At 44.6% G+C, this 13,447-nt stretch overlaps 1 protein-coding gene across 2 annotated transcripts; it reads left to right on the top strand.

The window, feature by feature from the left end:
- Positions 1-268: 268 nt before the first annotated feature.
- Positions 269-11,187, top strand: zbtb18 (zinc finger and BTB domain containing 18). 2 transcript variants are annotated; one of them, XM_023394395.2, is made up of 2 exons: positions 269-737; positions 6,052-11,187. In XM_023394395.2, the coding sequence occupies exon 2, from the start codon at positions 6,069-6,071 to the stop codon at positions 7,764-7,766; it is 1,698 nt and encodes a 565-aa protein (XP_023250163.1). In that variant the 5' UTR covers positions 269-737; positions 6,052-6,068; the 3' UTR covers positions 7,767-11,187. The 2 variants fall into 2 exon arrangements, with proteins under 2 accessions (XP_023250163.1, XP_023250162.1); XM_023394394.2 differs by lacking the exon at positions 269-737 and adding an exon at positions 2,958-3,166.
- The last annotated feature ends 2,260 nt before the right edge of the window (positions 11,188-13,447 follow it).

Here is a 13,447-nt window from a genome sequence, read left to right as displayed (position 1 = left end):
CACTAACCCAACAGTCTTTTGGAGTTTTTTTTTCCTCTGGAAGTGCTGGACCAGTTTTATGCCACTGATTCAATTTAATTTTTTTTTTTTGCCAGTGGCAGTCTCTTTTAAATTTAGACTCCTAGGTTATCTCCAGTCAACCTAAGAAACCAACGGGGCTTCTTCCTGTCAAGGTGGTGCACCTGCTCACATCAGCTCCGCCCCCGCCCCCTCCCCTCCAACACCCCCCCCCCCCTCAAGGCTTGACTACAGTACCCAAGCGGCACCGCGCCGCTCTCCGCTCTCTCGCTCGCCGCTGCGCCAGTCCGCCTCGCTGACTCGCAGAACCAGTTGGTTTGGCCCAGCTTCTTCTTTCCTGCCTTCTCACTGTGTGTATGCTGCTGTTGTTGTTGCCTGGTGTCAACCTACGCCGACGAGAGAAGAAGACATATCCCTCCCTCTCTTCTGTTAGAGGGCCTCTTCCAATTTGCCTTCACTTTCCTCTTCGCCGGCACCATTGGCTTCCGCGCCGTGCCAGTCAACTCGCCTCCTTTCCCAGCCCGAGTTGAGCAGCAACAGCTCGGAAACATCTGGCCGCCGCAGAGTGCTCGACTCCCCGTCCCCTCCGCCTGCTCGCCTCGGCAGTCTGTTATGGAAATTAGTCCAAAGTCAATCTAGTTTTGTCTCCGAAGGACAAACCAAAAAAAAAAAGGGGGATTTGACGGAGGAACCAGGGAAGACGTTGGACCTTGTTGTCTGTAAGTGTTGCCTCTAATACCGGAGTCCGATTAAAGGAGGCTCAGGAGAGAGAGGGTGGGTTACGGAGGGGAAAAAGTAGCTAAACCTTCCTTAGCATGACTGTGTTGTGTCCACGCACTAATAGTTGCTATGTTAGCTCCCTGTCCGCGGTGTTTTAGCAGCTGTTGTCATAGCACCGGGGCCTTCCGAACAACTGTAAATAGCTCAATATTGTCGCCTGTTCGCTTTACTTTTGTTAGCAATGATCGGGCTATAGCTAGCTGCGTGGGTCACTGTGTCTTTCTGTGTGTGTGTGTGTGTGTGTCTCCGTCTTTATCTGTGTTTGTTAGTTATATCTTCTGGTAAGAAATAAGACTACAGTCTTCTTTTGTTGTTAGTTTGTTCGGCGATAGTCTCGCAGCCTGTCAGTAGTCACATTACTTTGACTTTTATGCTATTTTCCTCGCCGGACAATTGTTGATAATTTAAGCTGCTTTAAATGAAGTTAAGAGGTGTTCCGGTCTAATTAAAAAAAAAACAAAAAAAAAACCCCAAAACTTATTGATCACGTCGTTGACTACTGCGAGTCCAGGTGTTGGGTGTAGCACTGTCACATTATAAATGTGTCACAGCTGAACAGAAATTGAAATAGTGCATCAGTGGTTGCAGTGTTGTGCAGCGACCACAGTAATTAAAGATGCGAACTGAAACTCCAGTGGTTGAAGTTAATTTAAGTTTAAGTTGGATAATTTAATGTCTCCGACTTTGAAAGCTGTTTTTTTTTTTTTAAACTAAGCTTATTAAAGATTACAGAAGTTGAAGTAAAGCAAACTTTTGCACCATGAACATATTTAAAGTAATTTTTAAACTCAAATTTAGGTAAAATTTCACTTTATATTATCCAGAAATGTTTGAAATTTACTTATAAATGCTGTATACACGCACATCAGTATTCTTATAATTTATCTGGGCATATATATGCGGCTGGGATGAAACGCTAATAAATTCAAACTACTTATTTATCTTTATGTATCTAGTGACATTACGAGGCGACAACATTTTAATACAGTGATATGTGTGTGCAGTATTAGTCCTTTAAACTTTATTAAACGGTTTTGGGACGAGCCGACTCTCAAAGATAAATGTAGTATTGTTTCTACACTCGCACATATCAAATAGCTGGGAATTCACACGCTCCAAACGTGCACACTTTCCCCAAACCGAAAGCGAAATAACGCTGTTGTAAGAAGTTTCTCCCCGGATTATTAAAGGCTTGTATAGCTTTTGTTAAGGATTTGCACTCATTAGTTTCTTTCTTTATGACTTGTTCCCATTGTTTCCTCATTTCATTTTTGTTCCTGTCAGTTGTCCGAAGGGTCCAAAAGAAGGGGAGGTGGGGGGGTGAAAGATAGATGAATGAGTGAGTGACTGACTGAAAGAATACAAGAAGAGGCAGCGGGCGCTGAACCGTAAAGAAGTGGAAAACAATATCAGCTGCGTATGTCTGTCAGTTGCAAATGTGCTGTGTTGGCCTTTGTTTATGGTTACTGGAAGGAGACAGATACAGAAAGACAGGAGGGTTTAAAAATTTCACAGCACTAGGAAAAAGATTAGAAAAAAAGTTTTTTATTCAGAAGCTCTGTTTATATTTTTGTAAACTTTCCCTCTCCTTGATAGTTTTGGTAGGAGTGGGTGGTTGTGGTTGCATGATCTTTTCTGATTCCCAAAAAATAAATCAGCATCCCACTGCATTTAGCAGGGCCATGTTTTTTTTTTCCTGGAGAGAGAGAGAGAGAGAGAGAGAGAGAGAAAGGGGGAGAAAGAGAGACAAAGTTGCGTGGTGTTGGTAGAATGAAAGAGGAGTCTGGTGGCAGGAGTGTAGAGGAGGCAGCATATGGCTGTAGAAAGAGCACAGCTGGAGGTAGCATCTCCATCTGAGGATGATGTCAGAGCAGCTGACAGGCTGCCATCCACCCCACCTCCTCCTCCTCCATCCCTCCACCGCCTCCACCCCTCCCCAGTCCTTTATTGTGAGTCTCAGCGGCAGCCTGGGAGAGTTAGTGCTGTGTGTGTGTGTGTGTGTGTGTGTGTATGTGTGTATGTGTGTGTGTGTTTGTGGCTGCCGATCAGCGCCAGTTAGGAGGAGGAGGAGGAGGAGGAGGAGGAGGAGGGAGGTGGTATCTCGTTCCCCCTCCAACATCTCCTCCACTTTGCATCTGTCCCTCGCAGTTTGAACAGCGTGTTTTTTTTTTTTTTGCCTGCCTCCCTCTTCTTCTCTCTTCTACCCACTCATTGATTCAGAGAGAGGGAGGAAGAGAAAAAGCAAGAAAGGAAGAGAGAGAGAGAGAGGGAGAGAGAGAGAGAGATACACACAGCCATTCTCAGCCAGCCAGAGAGCCCAGCTATTCTGCTACAGTGGAGTTAATCAAGTTGATGCATACTGCTGCAGGTATCGTTCTCTGTGTGTGTGTGTGTGTGTGTGTGTGTGTGTGTGTCTGTGTGTGTGTGTGCATGAGTGTGTATGAGACAGAGTGAGTAGAGTAGGAGAGTTCGGGGTAGTGGAGTAGTTATTTTGTTTTGTTGTGGGGATCTCCGGTGTGTCAAAGCCGTGTGAGCGCTGTGTGAAACTGCTGGTGAGTGCTTCAGTAGTAAACTCGTGTTGGTTCTGCCTGTCTGAGGGGTAATTGCAGTCCGGGAACACTCTACTGTGTTTTCAGTTTGTAGTCTAGAGAGCTGCATTTAAAACTCAGCTGTCTGTCTGTTTTCTATTTGGGTTGTCAGGCATTTTGTTTGGACGATCATTAATTGAAAGCAAAGTTACAACTTTTTTTTTTTCTTTCTTTTCTTTTTCGTTTAGTTCATTCATTGTGATACAAGAGAAGTTATAATTAAATGTAATGCTTTTTTGCCAAGCATTAATTTAAAAAAGAAGTGTACTAATTTTCTAATTTGTTAAATTTGAGCAAAGAAAGATAAACACATTTTTTAGTTAGTGACATAATAAAAAAAAAATAACATAAGACTTTAAGCAAAAAATAGAGTGAGCAATCATTTAATCCTCATCATCTAACCTGTTTTTTTCTTTCAGTTCAATCTAACTCGTAAAATTACTTGAAAGCATGTGCGGTCTACTCTACCCACTTTTTTCCCCTCCTGTCGGCTGGAGTAGAGGAGACTAATTTAGAAGTTGCAGATTTGAGCTGCCTGAATTGGCTAGACAGCTGTAATCGCACTCCCTCCTAGTCTTAATCTCTTTATCTGGCTAGCAGCTGCCATATGGCCCCCGTCAGCTGGATCAGATGTGGGTAAGCCTCCCTCCCCGGCCGTCCCAGCCTCTCCCTCACCCTCTCCCTCCCTGCCCCTCTGTGTCTCTCTTTCTCAGACCCCTGCCTGAGCTGGCTGGCCGGGGCCGGGTGGGCTGGGTGACGGGCTACTGCCCTCCTGAGCCTCCGCCGACGGCTCCCTCCCCACCGCCGCCACCGCCGTCTTTATTTTTAGCCATCTTTAAGGATTAGGATTGATGCTGTGACGAGCAGGGCACTTACAGTGATTGTATTGTAAATCTTCTCTTCTGGGTGGTGGTGGTGGTGGTGGTGGGGGGGGGTTTGAGGAAGAGGGCAGTTTCTACTGTGGGGCGGATGTGCGGGGTTTTTCTTGCAAGAATCAGAACGGAGCGTGTGATTGACGGATGGTGTGTGTGTGTGGAAGGAGGAGGTGGAAGAGGGGTTTGGCTGGACAGAGGGGGTGGGGGTGGTGGTGAGGGGTGGGGGTGTGGAGAGGTGGGAGGTGGTACACCCTTGTCCCCGTAAGCCCCCTCATTAAAAGCAGTCTGTACGAGCTGTAGGGCGAGCGAACACACACATATACACAACACGCAGACACGCACACACACAGTCTCACACACACTGACATTCTTGGTTTAGCTTCATTCAAATGAGGTGATTTAACTGCTTTGGTTAACACAGTGCAGAGCGGGACCCATGTATTTTCTCAGGCAGGACAAATCGACTTGGTTAACAGGTGGGACTTAATGATTTTACAGATTTCATTCTTGTTATCGACAGATGCCATCTGAAATTATTAGTCGTTCATCTTTTTATCAACTAGATAAATTATCTCTTCTTTAACTACACCTGAAGAGCACTGGTGCAAGTTTTATTTCCTTTTTTTTTTTTTCTTTCCTCTGGTCTAATCTTACACCTAAAGCTGGTGCTCGCAGGTTAAACAAGGGACAAGCTGTTTTGTTTTCAACAGTGCTATTTCAATTGGGCAGTTTTCCTGCTCGACTTAGCCTGTGGAGGTGGTTGGTAGGTAGGCTGGTACTAAGTGTGTGTGTTGTGTACGTGAGGACAGTGTGTGCAGCTGAAAGCCGGTTACCTAAAAGGGCTGTGCCAGGCCAGGCCAAAGTGGGTTAATAAAAATAACCAGCGTAGGAGCAGCGACAATCCAGGAGTGCAGGCAGAGGAGTTAGAGAGATACAGAGAGAGAGAGAGAGAGAGCGGAGAGACAGAGTGGAAGAATCTGTCGCTGGTGGTTAACAATTACTGATTAAGTCTTTCTCTAGGTAAAAACTGCAATAGAGGTTATCATTTAATTACACTTTTAAATTGTAATCCTTGTCATTTTTTATTTTTCCCCTTTTCTTTTTATTAATTTTAAACTGAGTAAATAAGGAGAAATAAACTGAAGATTTTGCGATGTTGTATGAAGGAATGTGTGCTTGACTTCAGAGTTAGCTGCTTGGTGCTTTTGAATTTGAGCAGAAATATTTCTGCTGATGTGATGTGATTTGCGAATAAAAAAATTATCATGACAAATATAAAAGGATTTTAGATATATCTGGTGCATGTTGTTCTGCAAATTTTCTTGAGTTTTTAGTCTTATTTTAATCTACTTTTTATGTGTTTAAAAATGTTCTTTCTCTCTGCGTTTCTGTTTTTACTAACCAACTTTCTCCTGGTGTGATTTTTTCGTTTTTTTGTCTTCTGTTTTTTTTTTTAAATTGGCCTCGTTCAGCATAATTTTGTGTGCAGAAATTGTGTTAACACAAACGCCTAAGTGATAATGAAAAAAATATGATCAACGCTTTAATTTGAACTCAGACACAGAATCTCTGTTTTTGATGTCTCTCAATTTAAATATTTTGCTTTTTGTCTACATGTCTGTTCCTTTTTTCTTGTGTATTTAGCTTCACTTTAGTTTATTAAAACCTTACAAAAACTTCTTTAAAAACGCACATTAGTTATAATTTTAAAGACTGTCATCATAGATACTTACACTTTTATGAGATGTACCTAACTTTGACTCTGCTTCTGTGTTTCTTTTTGGCTGCAGGTTATGAGGACGGCAGGATGGAGTTCCCAGACCACAGCAGACATTTACTCCAGTGTCTGAGTGAGCAGCGGCACCAGGGCTTCCTGTGTGACTCCACGGTGCTGGTGGGCGATGCCCAGTTCCGTGCACACCGTGCTGTGTTGGCCTCCTGCAGCATGTACTTTCACCTCTTCTACAAGGACCAGTTGGACAAGAGAGATGTGGTGCATCTCAACAGCGACATTGTCACAGCCCCGGCCTTTTCCCTGCTCCTGGAGTTCATGTATGAGGGCAAGCTGCAGTTCCAGGACCTTCCCGTAGAGGATGTGCTGGCAGCAGCCAGCTACTTGCACATGTATGACATTGTCAAGGTGTGTAAGAAACGTTTGAAGCAGAAGGCCACAGCAGAGGCAGACAGCACGCGCAGAGAGGATGATGGTGGGTCCAGCTGCTCTGATAAGGCCGACAGTCTATCAGATGGTTCGACCGGCCGGCCTGCTACTGCCGACCTGCTGCACAGTGATGAAGAGGAAGAGGGTAAGGCAGAGGGTGGACCGCTGTGGATGAGGCTGCCATCTGCAGACAGACCAGGGACACCCGCCATGGCTACAACCAGCCCAGGGCACGGCGAGGCGGAGACGCAGGGTGGGGAAGGGCTGGGGGAGGGAGCGAAGCTGCTCTCCCCGGCCGGCAGCCCCACCAGCTCCACTGGATCCCTCTCACAGAGGTCCCACCGCTCCGTGAGCTCTCGTGGAGGGCACAGGGGCAGGAGGGTGTCAAATGATGCGGCTGATTGTGTCCTGGACCTGTCTGTCAAGCCGATTGCCAGTAGCAACCACAGTAACCACCACCAGTCATATTTCAGCGGAGCAGCTACACCAGACAGCCTCCAAAGCCCATTGGCTGTGAGGGTGAAGGTGGAGAGGGGTGTGGCTTCCGACGAGGAAGAGGAACTGGGAGGTGGGGACTATGACATGGAGCACAGTGGTCTCACCAAGGCGACGGTTCCCAGCGCCAACGGGGGCCTGACCCACCACGGGGTCGGAGGGCCTCTGTCAGCCCAGCGGCGGCTTGGCCTGGAAGCACACCTGTCCGCTCTGCGAGAGGCCTCTCTGGCCTCTGAGCTGGAGCGGGAGGAGAAGCCTTCAGCCACGGCAGACGACGAGGACATACTGGGCGGTGAAAACGAGCGCGCCCAGGCCGAGGCGGCCAGCATGGATAATTCCCTGCTGCCTTATGTCTCCAACATGCTGTCAGCTCAACACACCCAGATCTTCATGTGTCCGCTGTGTAACAAGGTTTTCCCCTCCCCGCACATCCTCCAGCTTCACCTCAGCTCCCACTTCAGGGAGCAGGAGGGCATCCGCTCTAAGCCCGCCGGAGACGTCAACGTGCCCACCTGCACCATCTGCAGCAAGACCTTCTCCTGCATGTACACGCTGAAGCGCCACGAGCGGACACACTCTGGTGAGAAACCCTACACCTGCACCACATGCGGCAAGAGCTTCCAGTACTCACACAACCTCAGCCGCCACGCAGTAGTGCATACACGTGAGAAGCCGCACGCTTGCAAGTGGTGTGAACGGCGCTTCACGCAGTCCGGGGACCTCTACCGACACATCCGCAAGTTCCATTGTGAACTGGTCAACTCGCTGTCAGTGAAGAGCGAACCGCTGGCACTGCCCAATGTCAGGGATTGGGCGATTGAGGACAGCTCCCAGGAACTGTGGAAGTAGAAACAGACTGCTGGGTTTGATTAAGGGGAAAAAATGTCAAGTGAAAGAAAGGAAGAGAGGCATGGGGAGGTGAAGGGAGGTGGTAAAGTTTGATATTCGGGGTTTAAGTGAGTCATGTTCTTGTGTGTCGCAAAATCTCATTCAATTGCACTTTAATAGCACATGAAAATGTTACTACTGAGTTTTTTTGTTGTTGCTGTTTGGGGTAATTTTGTTTTATTCTAGTTTATTCTGAACTCTTTATTTTTATTTGGCGTAAGTTCTGTTTGGTGGTTTTCATTGCGTCTAAGGACATGGGTCCCAGTGAGAATGTCTTGCCTTTCTGAAAAGTTTTCACTCCGTATGTGTTTCATCTCAGACACAACACTCCGACGCTGGCCAGCGTATCGGTCCCGGTCCCACAGACAGCAAACACCACTGCAGGAGTTCAGGTCGAACACACTGAAGTGAAAAAGCATTACAATACACTAAACGGGTACTGTGATCACAAGTCGATACCACCACACACACAGTTTGAAGAAGTGTGTGTGTGCGTGCGTGTGTGCGTGCGTGTGTGCGTGTGTGTGTGTGTGCGTGCGTGTGCAATACTGCACTACTCTGGCAAAAATTTCACCTGACGTGCGTGAGTGTGTATGAGTGAGTTGTGTGTGTATTAATTTTATTTTCTACTGGCATGGAGGTGTCGTTGGCGAAGCGCTCCCCGCTTCTCTTGTTAAGCTCTTTGGTGTTGTGTGTTCAGGGGAAAGCTGACTGACTGACAGACAAACTGATGGCACTCATGCAATGCACAGCCTCCTTTTTTCACTTCCAATCAATTTGAAGTATTTTCTAAAAATGAAAAGACCTTTACAAATTATTATTATAATTATTATTATTATTGTTATTAATAGAATTTTTTCTTAAATCTAGCTGGCAGTCTTTAAACCATCTCTTGTTGAAAAGGTATTTAATTTAAGGTTGTTGTATATTGTTCTACTATAGTTTTAAAACTTTAATCCTTTACCATTTTTTTAAATTAATGATTATTATTATTATTATTATTATTATTATTATTATTATTTTGTTACTTTTTTTGTAATGGGACCTGCTGTTGTTGCATGACGTCCAAACCTGTATATTTTAAAATAAAATGTGAATTTGCTGTATTACTGTACACATTGTAATTGATCAAATATTTGACGATGGGCTTTCCTTTTCTTTTCTTTGTGAATACTACTCCAGGGTGCGGTCTGTTGAAAAACTGAATATTATTCTCACGACTATGGGAAAAAAATGCATGAAAATTTGATTTTGTCTTAAACCTTTAGGTTGTGGTTTTTTGCGTCAGAGGGGAAATGTTTGAACGTTACACTTTTGACAGTGAAAAGTTGGATTTTTTTTCTACTCTTCTCGTCTGTCGCTGGGCTCCAAGAAGAATGTTACCGAATGTGTTTCCGTCGGGTGTTGAAGCGATACGATGAAGCATTTGAAGCCTGTGTCTATATGCACTGATTTCTGCTGTGTGCGTGTGCCTGTGTGTGTGTGTGTGTGTGTTTATGAGCGTGTGACTTGGTTATTACCAGTCAATTTAACCTACTGAAGACCTACGTCCACCCAGCACTTCCTCCACCTCCTGCTCCTGCTCCTCCTCAGGCGTTACATTTCTCCACTGCTGCATGTTTGTTTTCCACCTCTCACGTCTCCGTCCTCTCCAGCTCTAGACGCGGTCAAGCCATTTCTTAATTACATCTGCTCACTGGGCACTTATTTCAGGTCTGTTGGGTGCAGGTCTGTGGCTCTGGCTTGGCTACAGTGTGAAGGATACAGAGAGAGACAGGAAGGAGAGAGGCTGAAACTCAGCTGTCCTGCGAAGGAAAGTTGAAGGGTCAGATATCTTTGTCACACTGTTGCATCACGTTGAGCTGAGCTGAGCTGAGCTCAGCGAAGCCATGCTGATTCAGTACAGTAAACCCACCCAGCTCGGTGCAGTGCGTCTCACATTAGACGCAGTCGTGTGAATGCGATGAGATGTTTGTATGTGTGTGTGTGTGTTTTCCACTTCAAACGTAATCCTTACTCTGAGATAGATGGGAGAGAATTGGCATGCCTGAATGCACCTTTTTAAGCTAAAAAGATGTGAAATCAGATTTTTGCTAAAAAGATGCCTTTATTAAAAACATTTCTGACGCTATGGAAGTATTTGATACTGTAGAGCATTGAGAAATAGTTGTTTAAAAATGTATAAATTCAAGGAATTTATTGAATTTATCACAAAATGATGTCTTATTATATTTTGCTCATGTGATTGGAAAACTTTTTTTTTTTTTTTGTATGTTGTGTTCGGGTTGGGTCTACATCGGTTTAATATTTTTTTTAACCTCTCTACCAGAAGTTTTTGTTGTAAATTTCAAAATAATGGTCAAGCGTTTATACAATCCAAACACATTCAACATAGAGATACTGAAAAGTGAAAGCGCCACATTTTCCCTCACTCAGACATCTGTGTGTGTGTGTGTGTGTGTGTGTGTGTATGTGTTCATGGGTGTGTGTTTGTGTGTGCATGCCCCCACTGATATGCATGTGGTGGGTGAGGTGGTTGTATGTGCCGCCCTGTCATCTGGTGGCACCTACAGGCTTTGCCAGTGCAACAGTGTGGGTGACATTGCGGCAGTTTGCACCGCATCGTCTTTCTTTTTTTTTTTCCCTCGAAACGTTATTTCTTCACTGGCAGCATCTCTGCATATGGGCTCACTCCATCCTGCTGTTGTTTTCATCATTACTGCTGTTTTTTTTTTTTTTTTTTTGGTTTTTTTTGTTCCGTTCTGTTCTTCTGGTTGTACTTGACCGCCTTAAACTGCTGTAGTCCGGGCTGTTTTTTTTATTTTTTTTTATTTTCTAATGCGTGAGTGTAGGGTGGAGTTGTGAGAGTGATGTCAACCGCTCACGACGATGTGAAGTAACCACCCTGATGAGACATCTTCATCTTTTTGCTGTGCTTACTTGAAAACAAAGGGGGGGAGTTTTTTTGTTTGTTTTCTTTTTTTAAATCAAGGTATAAAAATAAAATGTTCAAATGTCATAGACAGTTTATGAAAAGACAGATGGGGGGGTGGAGGGTGGGGGGCATGAAATGACTGAGTCTGTTTTGAAAAAGGACAATCATTGTCTGGGGAAAAAAAACAAGCAGATTTTGATTGAGATATATTTGCTCCCCCTTGAGATTAAAAATTTTCTTTGCTTTTTCTTTTATTTTCCTATTTCAGATTTAGTCATTTTTAGCTTTGACAATCATAGTTGGGTTGGTTTTTTTTATTTTGTTTTTGTTTTTCTCAAGGGGAGTGAATTCTAATTGTGTTTAGTTTTGTAATTTTTTGGTGTGCTGTTGTTGACATTTTTAAATTGTGTGCAAACTGCAATAAATTATAAGAATCTTGAAATTCAACCTGAGTGTGAAGTTGTGTTTTGCTTTTTGTTTTCTTCACTGCTATTAAAATTACACTGATGATTAAATATTCAAATTTAATAAATTTTTAAGCATGTCTGTATGTGGAAGACTTAGAAACTTAAGTCATTTCTCGTGTGACCTTGTCTTATTTGCAGCTCACATTTACAAACACATACACATATAGTAGTTACAGGTTGCAGTGCAGGAGGTCTTAACATCCTGTTCCTCCGTGACTTGTGATGTGGGTGGAAGTATGTGTGCATACATGTGTGTGTGTGTGTGTGTGCGTGTGTGTGACAAGCTGTACAGTGATCTTGCTTGGACACAGCATGACGGCATGCACATTTGTGTGTGTGTGTTTGTGCGGTTTCACTGTATTCTTTTGCACAACTCCTGATATTATCGGCTGCACTGGCTGAGGTGTGAGCTGCATTTGGGAAGAAAATGTGCAGCAGCTTGTAGGGATCCAAACCCCCAGCAACACACACACACTCACACACACATATACACACACACACACACACACACACACTCACTCCTTCCAAAGCTCCTCAAGTGCAGTTTTCCAGTAAAGAAATCAGCTTTAGCTAATGTCTTGTTGCTCAGTAAACCTGCTCTTACAGATGCATTAAAAGCCCCTGCACTCAGAGGCCAAGGAGCAGCGCTCATTAGGCCACAGATGGTCTCTTCAGTAAGCCCCCAACGCACACTCACGCGATAAGCTCACTCCTAATCTTTATGACATTGTCCTCTGTTTGATGAATGCCTAATATTGGTTTAAGAAACTTAGAATCACTAAAAACATTTCAGGTTGGTGTCTATTTCAGTTTTGCAAATACTTTAAGCCTTTAATCTTACATATATTTCATTGGATTACGTTCATGTAGCATTTGAAATATATTCATCTTATTATTAAATATGTTTTAGAGTTTTGGGACATGTCTCCTTTTTATAAAACTGTCCTAACTGTGTGACAAGTCAGTGTTGCTGAAGTAGCTGCTCTCACCGCTGCTTTCGATCGTCATTTCAGACAGACAGCAGACATTATGATAACTGCTGTAGAAGATGCAGCAACCCTCTCCTTTGGTTATGCGCTGCCTGGTGATCATTAATTGCAATCTGCAGTGTTGTAAGTGAACATCTGCTTGTAGACAACTGCTCTCTCTCTCTCTCTCCCTCTCTCTCTCTCTCTGCGAGGAGGCCGTGCGAGGTTTGCTGTGAATGTAGGTCATTAATTTGTTTCTGTCCTTTGTTTACTTAAGGAAGGGGGACAAAGGGGCAGCTGCAGAACCATTTGGCTGTGCCCAAGGCGGGCCAGCTCAACATGTTGGGAGGCTGAGACCAGCTTGGGCTCCTGTCTGGGGCCCGGGCCCCTGCACGCTGCTGCTTCGCGTGAGGGAGAAGCCTCTGCCAAGCTGCCATGGAGGGCTCTCGTACCAGGGGAGGGATGGTGGGGAGGGGGGTAGGAGATAAAGAGAAAAGTGTCATGTGGACTCGAAGCGTCCTGATGTTTGACTGTTGTGTCTTATTTTCAAAGCAGCTCCCAGCTCGTCTCTCTAAACTGACATCTGCAGGTTTGGCTGAGAAAGCATTCTCCATAACTTTGTTGCAGCCCCAAAATCGGCTCAAGACAGATGTTTCCAAATAAAAGCGGAGTTTTTAAAGAACATCAGACACGTGTTTGTGTGTTTAACTTCTTGTAACAGTGTATGACAGAAATCCACACAGAAAGGACTGCTGTTTTTATGTCACACCCAGGAATACCTGTGTTTTATTTTTTTCAGACTGGATTTTCCTGTGCATTAAAAAAAAAAAATGAAGGTGGTTAAATGTACAGTAAGAACAAAGCTCCGTCACAAAGGCCTCAAAAAACAGGATTCCAGCTTTTAGCCTTGACAAGACAGCCTCTCCACAAAGCTTTCATTCAAAGCTTCTACTGCACTATTGGGCAGAAAAGCCTCCTGTATCCTTTTCATGTCTGAGACTTGTTGATTCTCTGTGAAAAAGGAAACGCTCCCAGGCCAGGTCTAGCCGCGGAAGAATTGACGGAGAGAGAAAGAGGAAAGCAGGGACAAACATGTGTGTATGTGTGTATGTGTGTATGTGTGTGTGTGTGTGCGCAAGTGATCGAGGATTGTCTTCATATTTAAAAGAGCCCCTTTGTCAGGCACTCAGCACAGCAGGACAGAAGGCAAGCAACAAGCGGCCCGCCTGCAAGCAGACAATACAGTGGCACTACACTGGCTGGGGAGGGAGG

The sequence above is a fragment of the Seriola lalandi genome, unplaced genomic scaffold (genome assembly GCF_002814215.2).
Source record: "Seriola lalandi dorsalis isolate HSWRI2012SDOR001 ecotype SW California unplaced genomic scaffold, Sedor1 jcf7180002054948, whole genome shotgun sequence".
NCBI lineage: Eukaryota > Metazoa > Chordata > Actinopteri > Carangiformes > Carangidae > Seriola > Seriola lalandi.
This window is presented reverse-complemented; position numbering and strand designations above follow the sequence as displayed.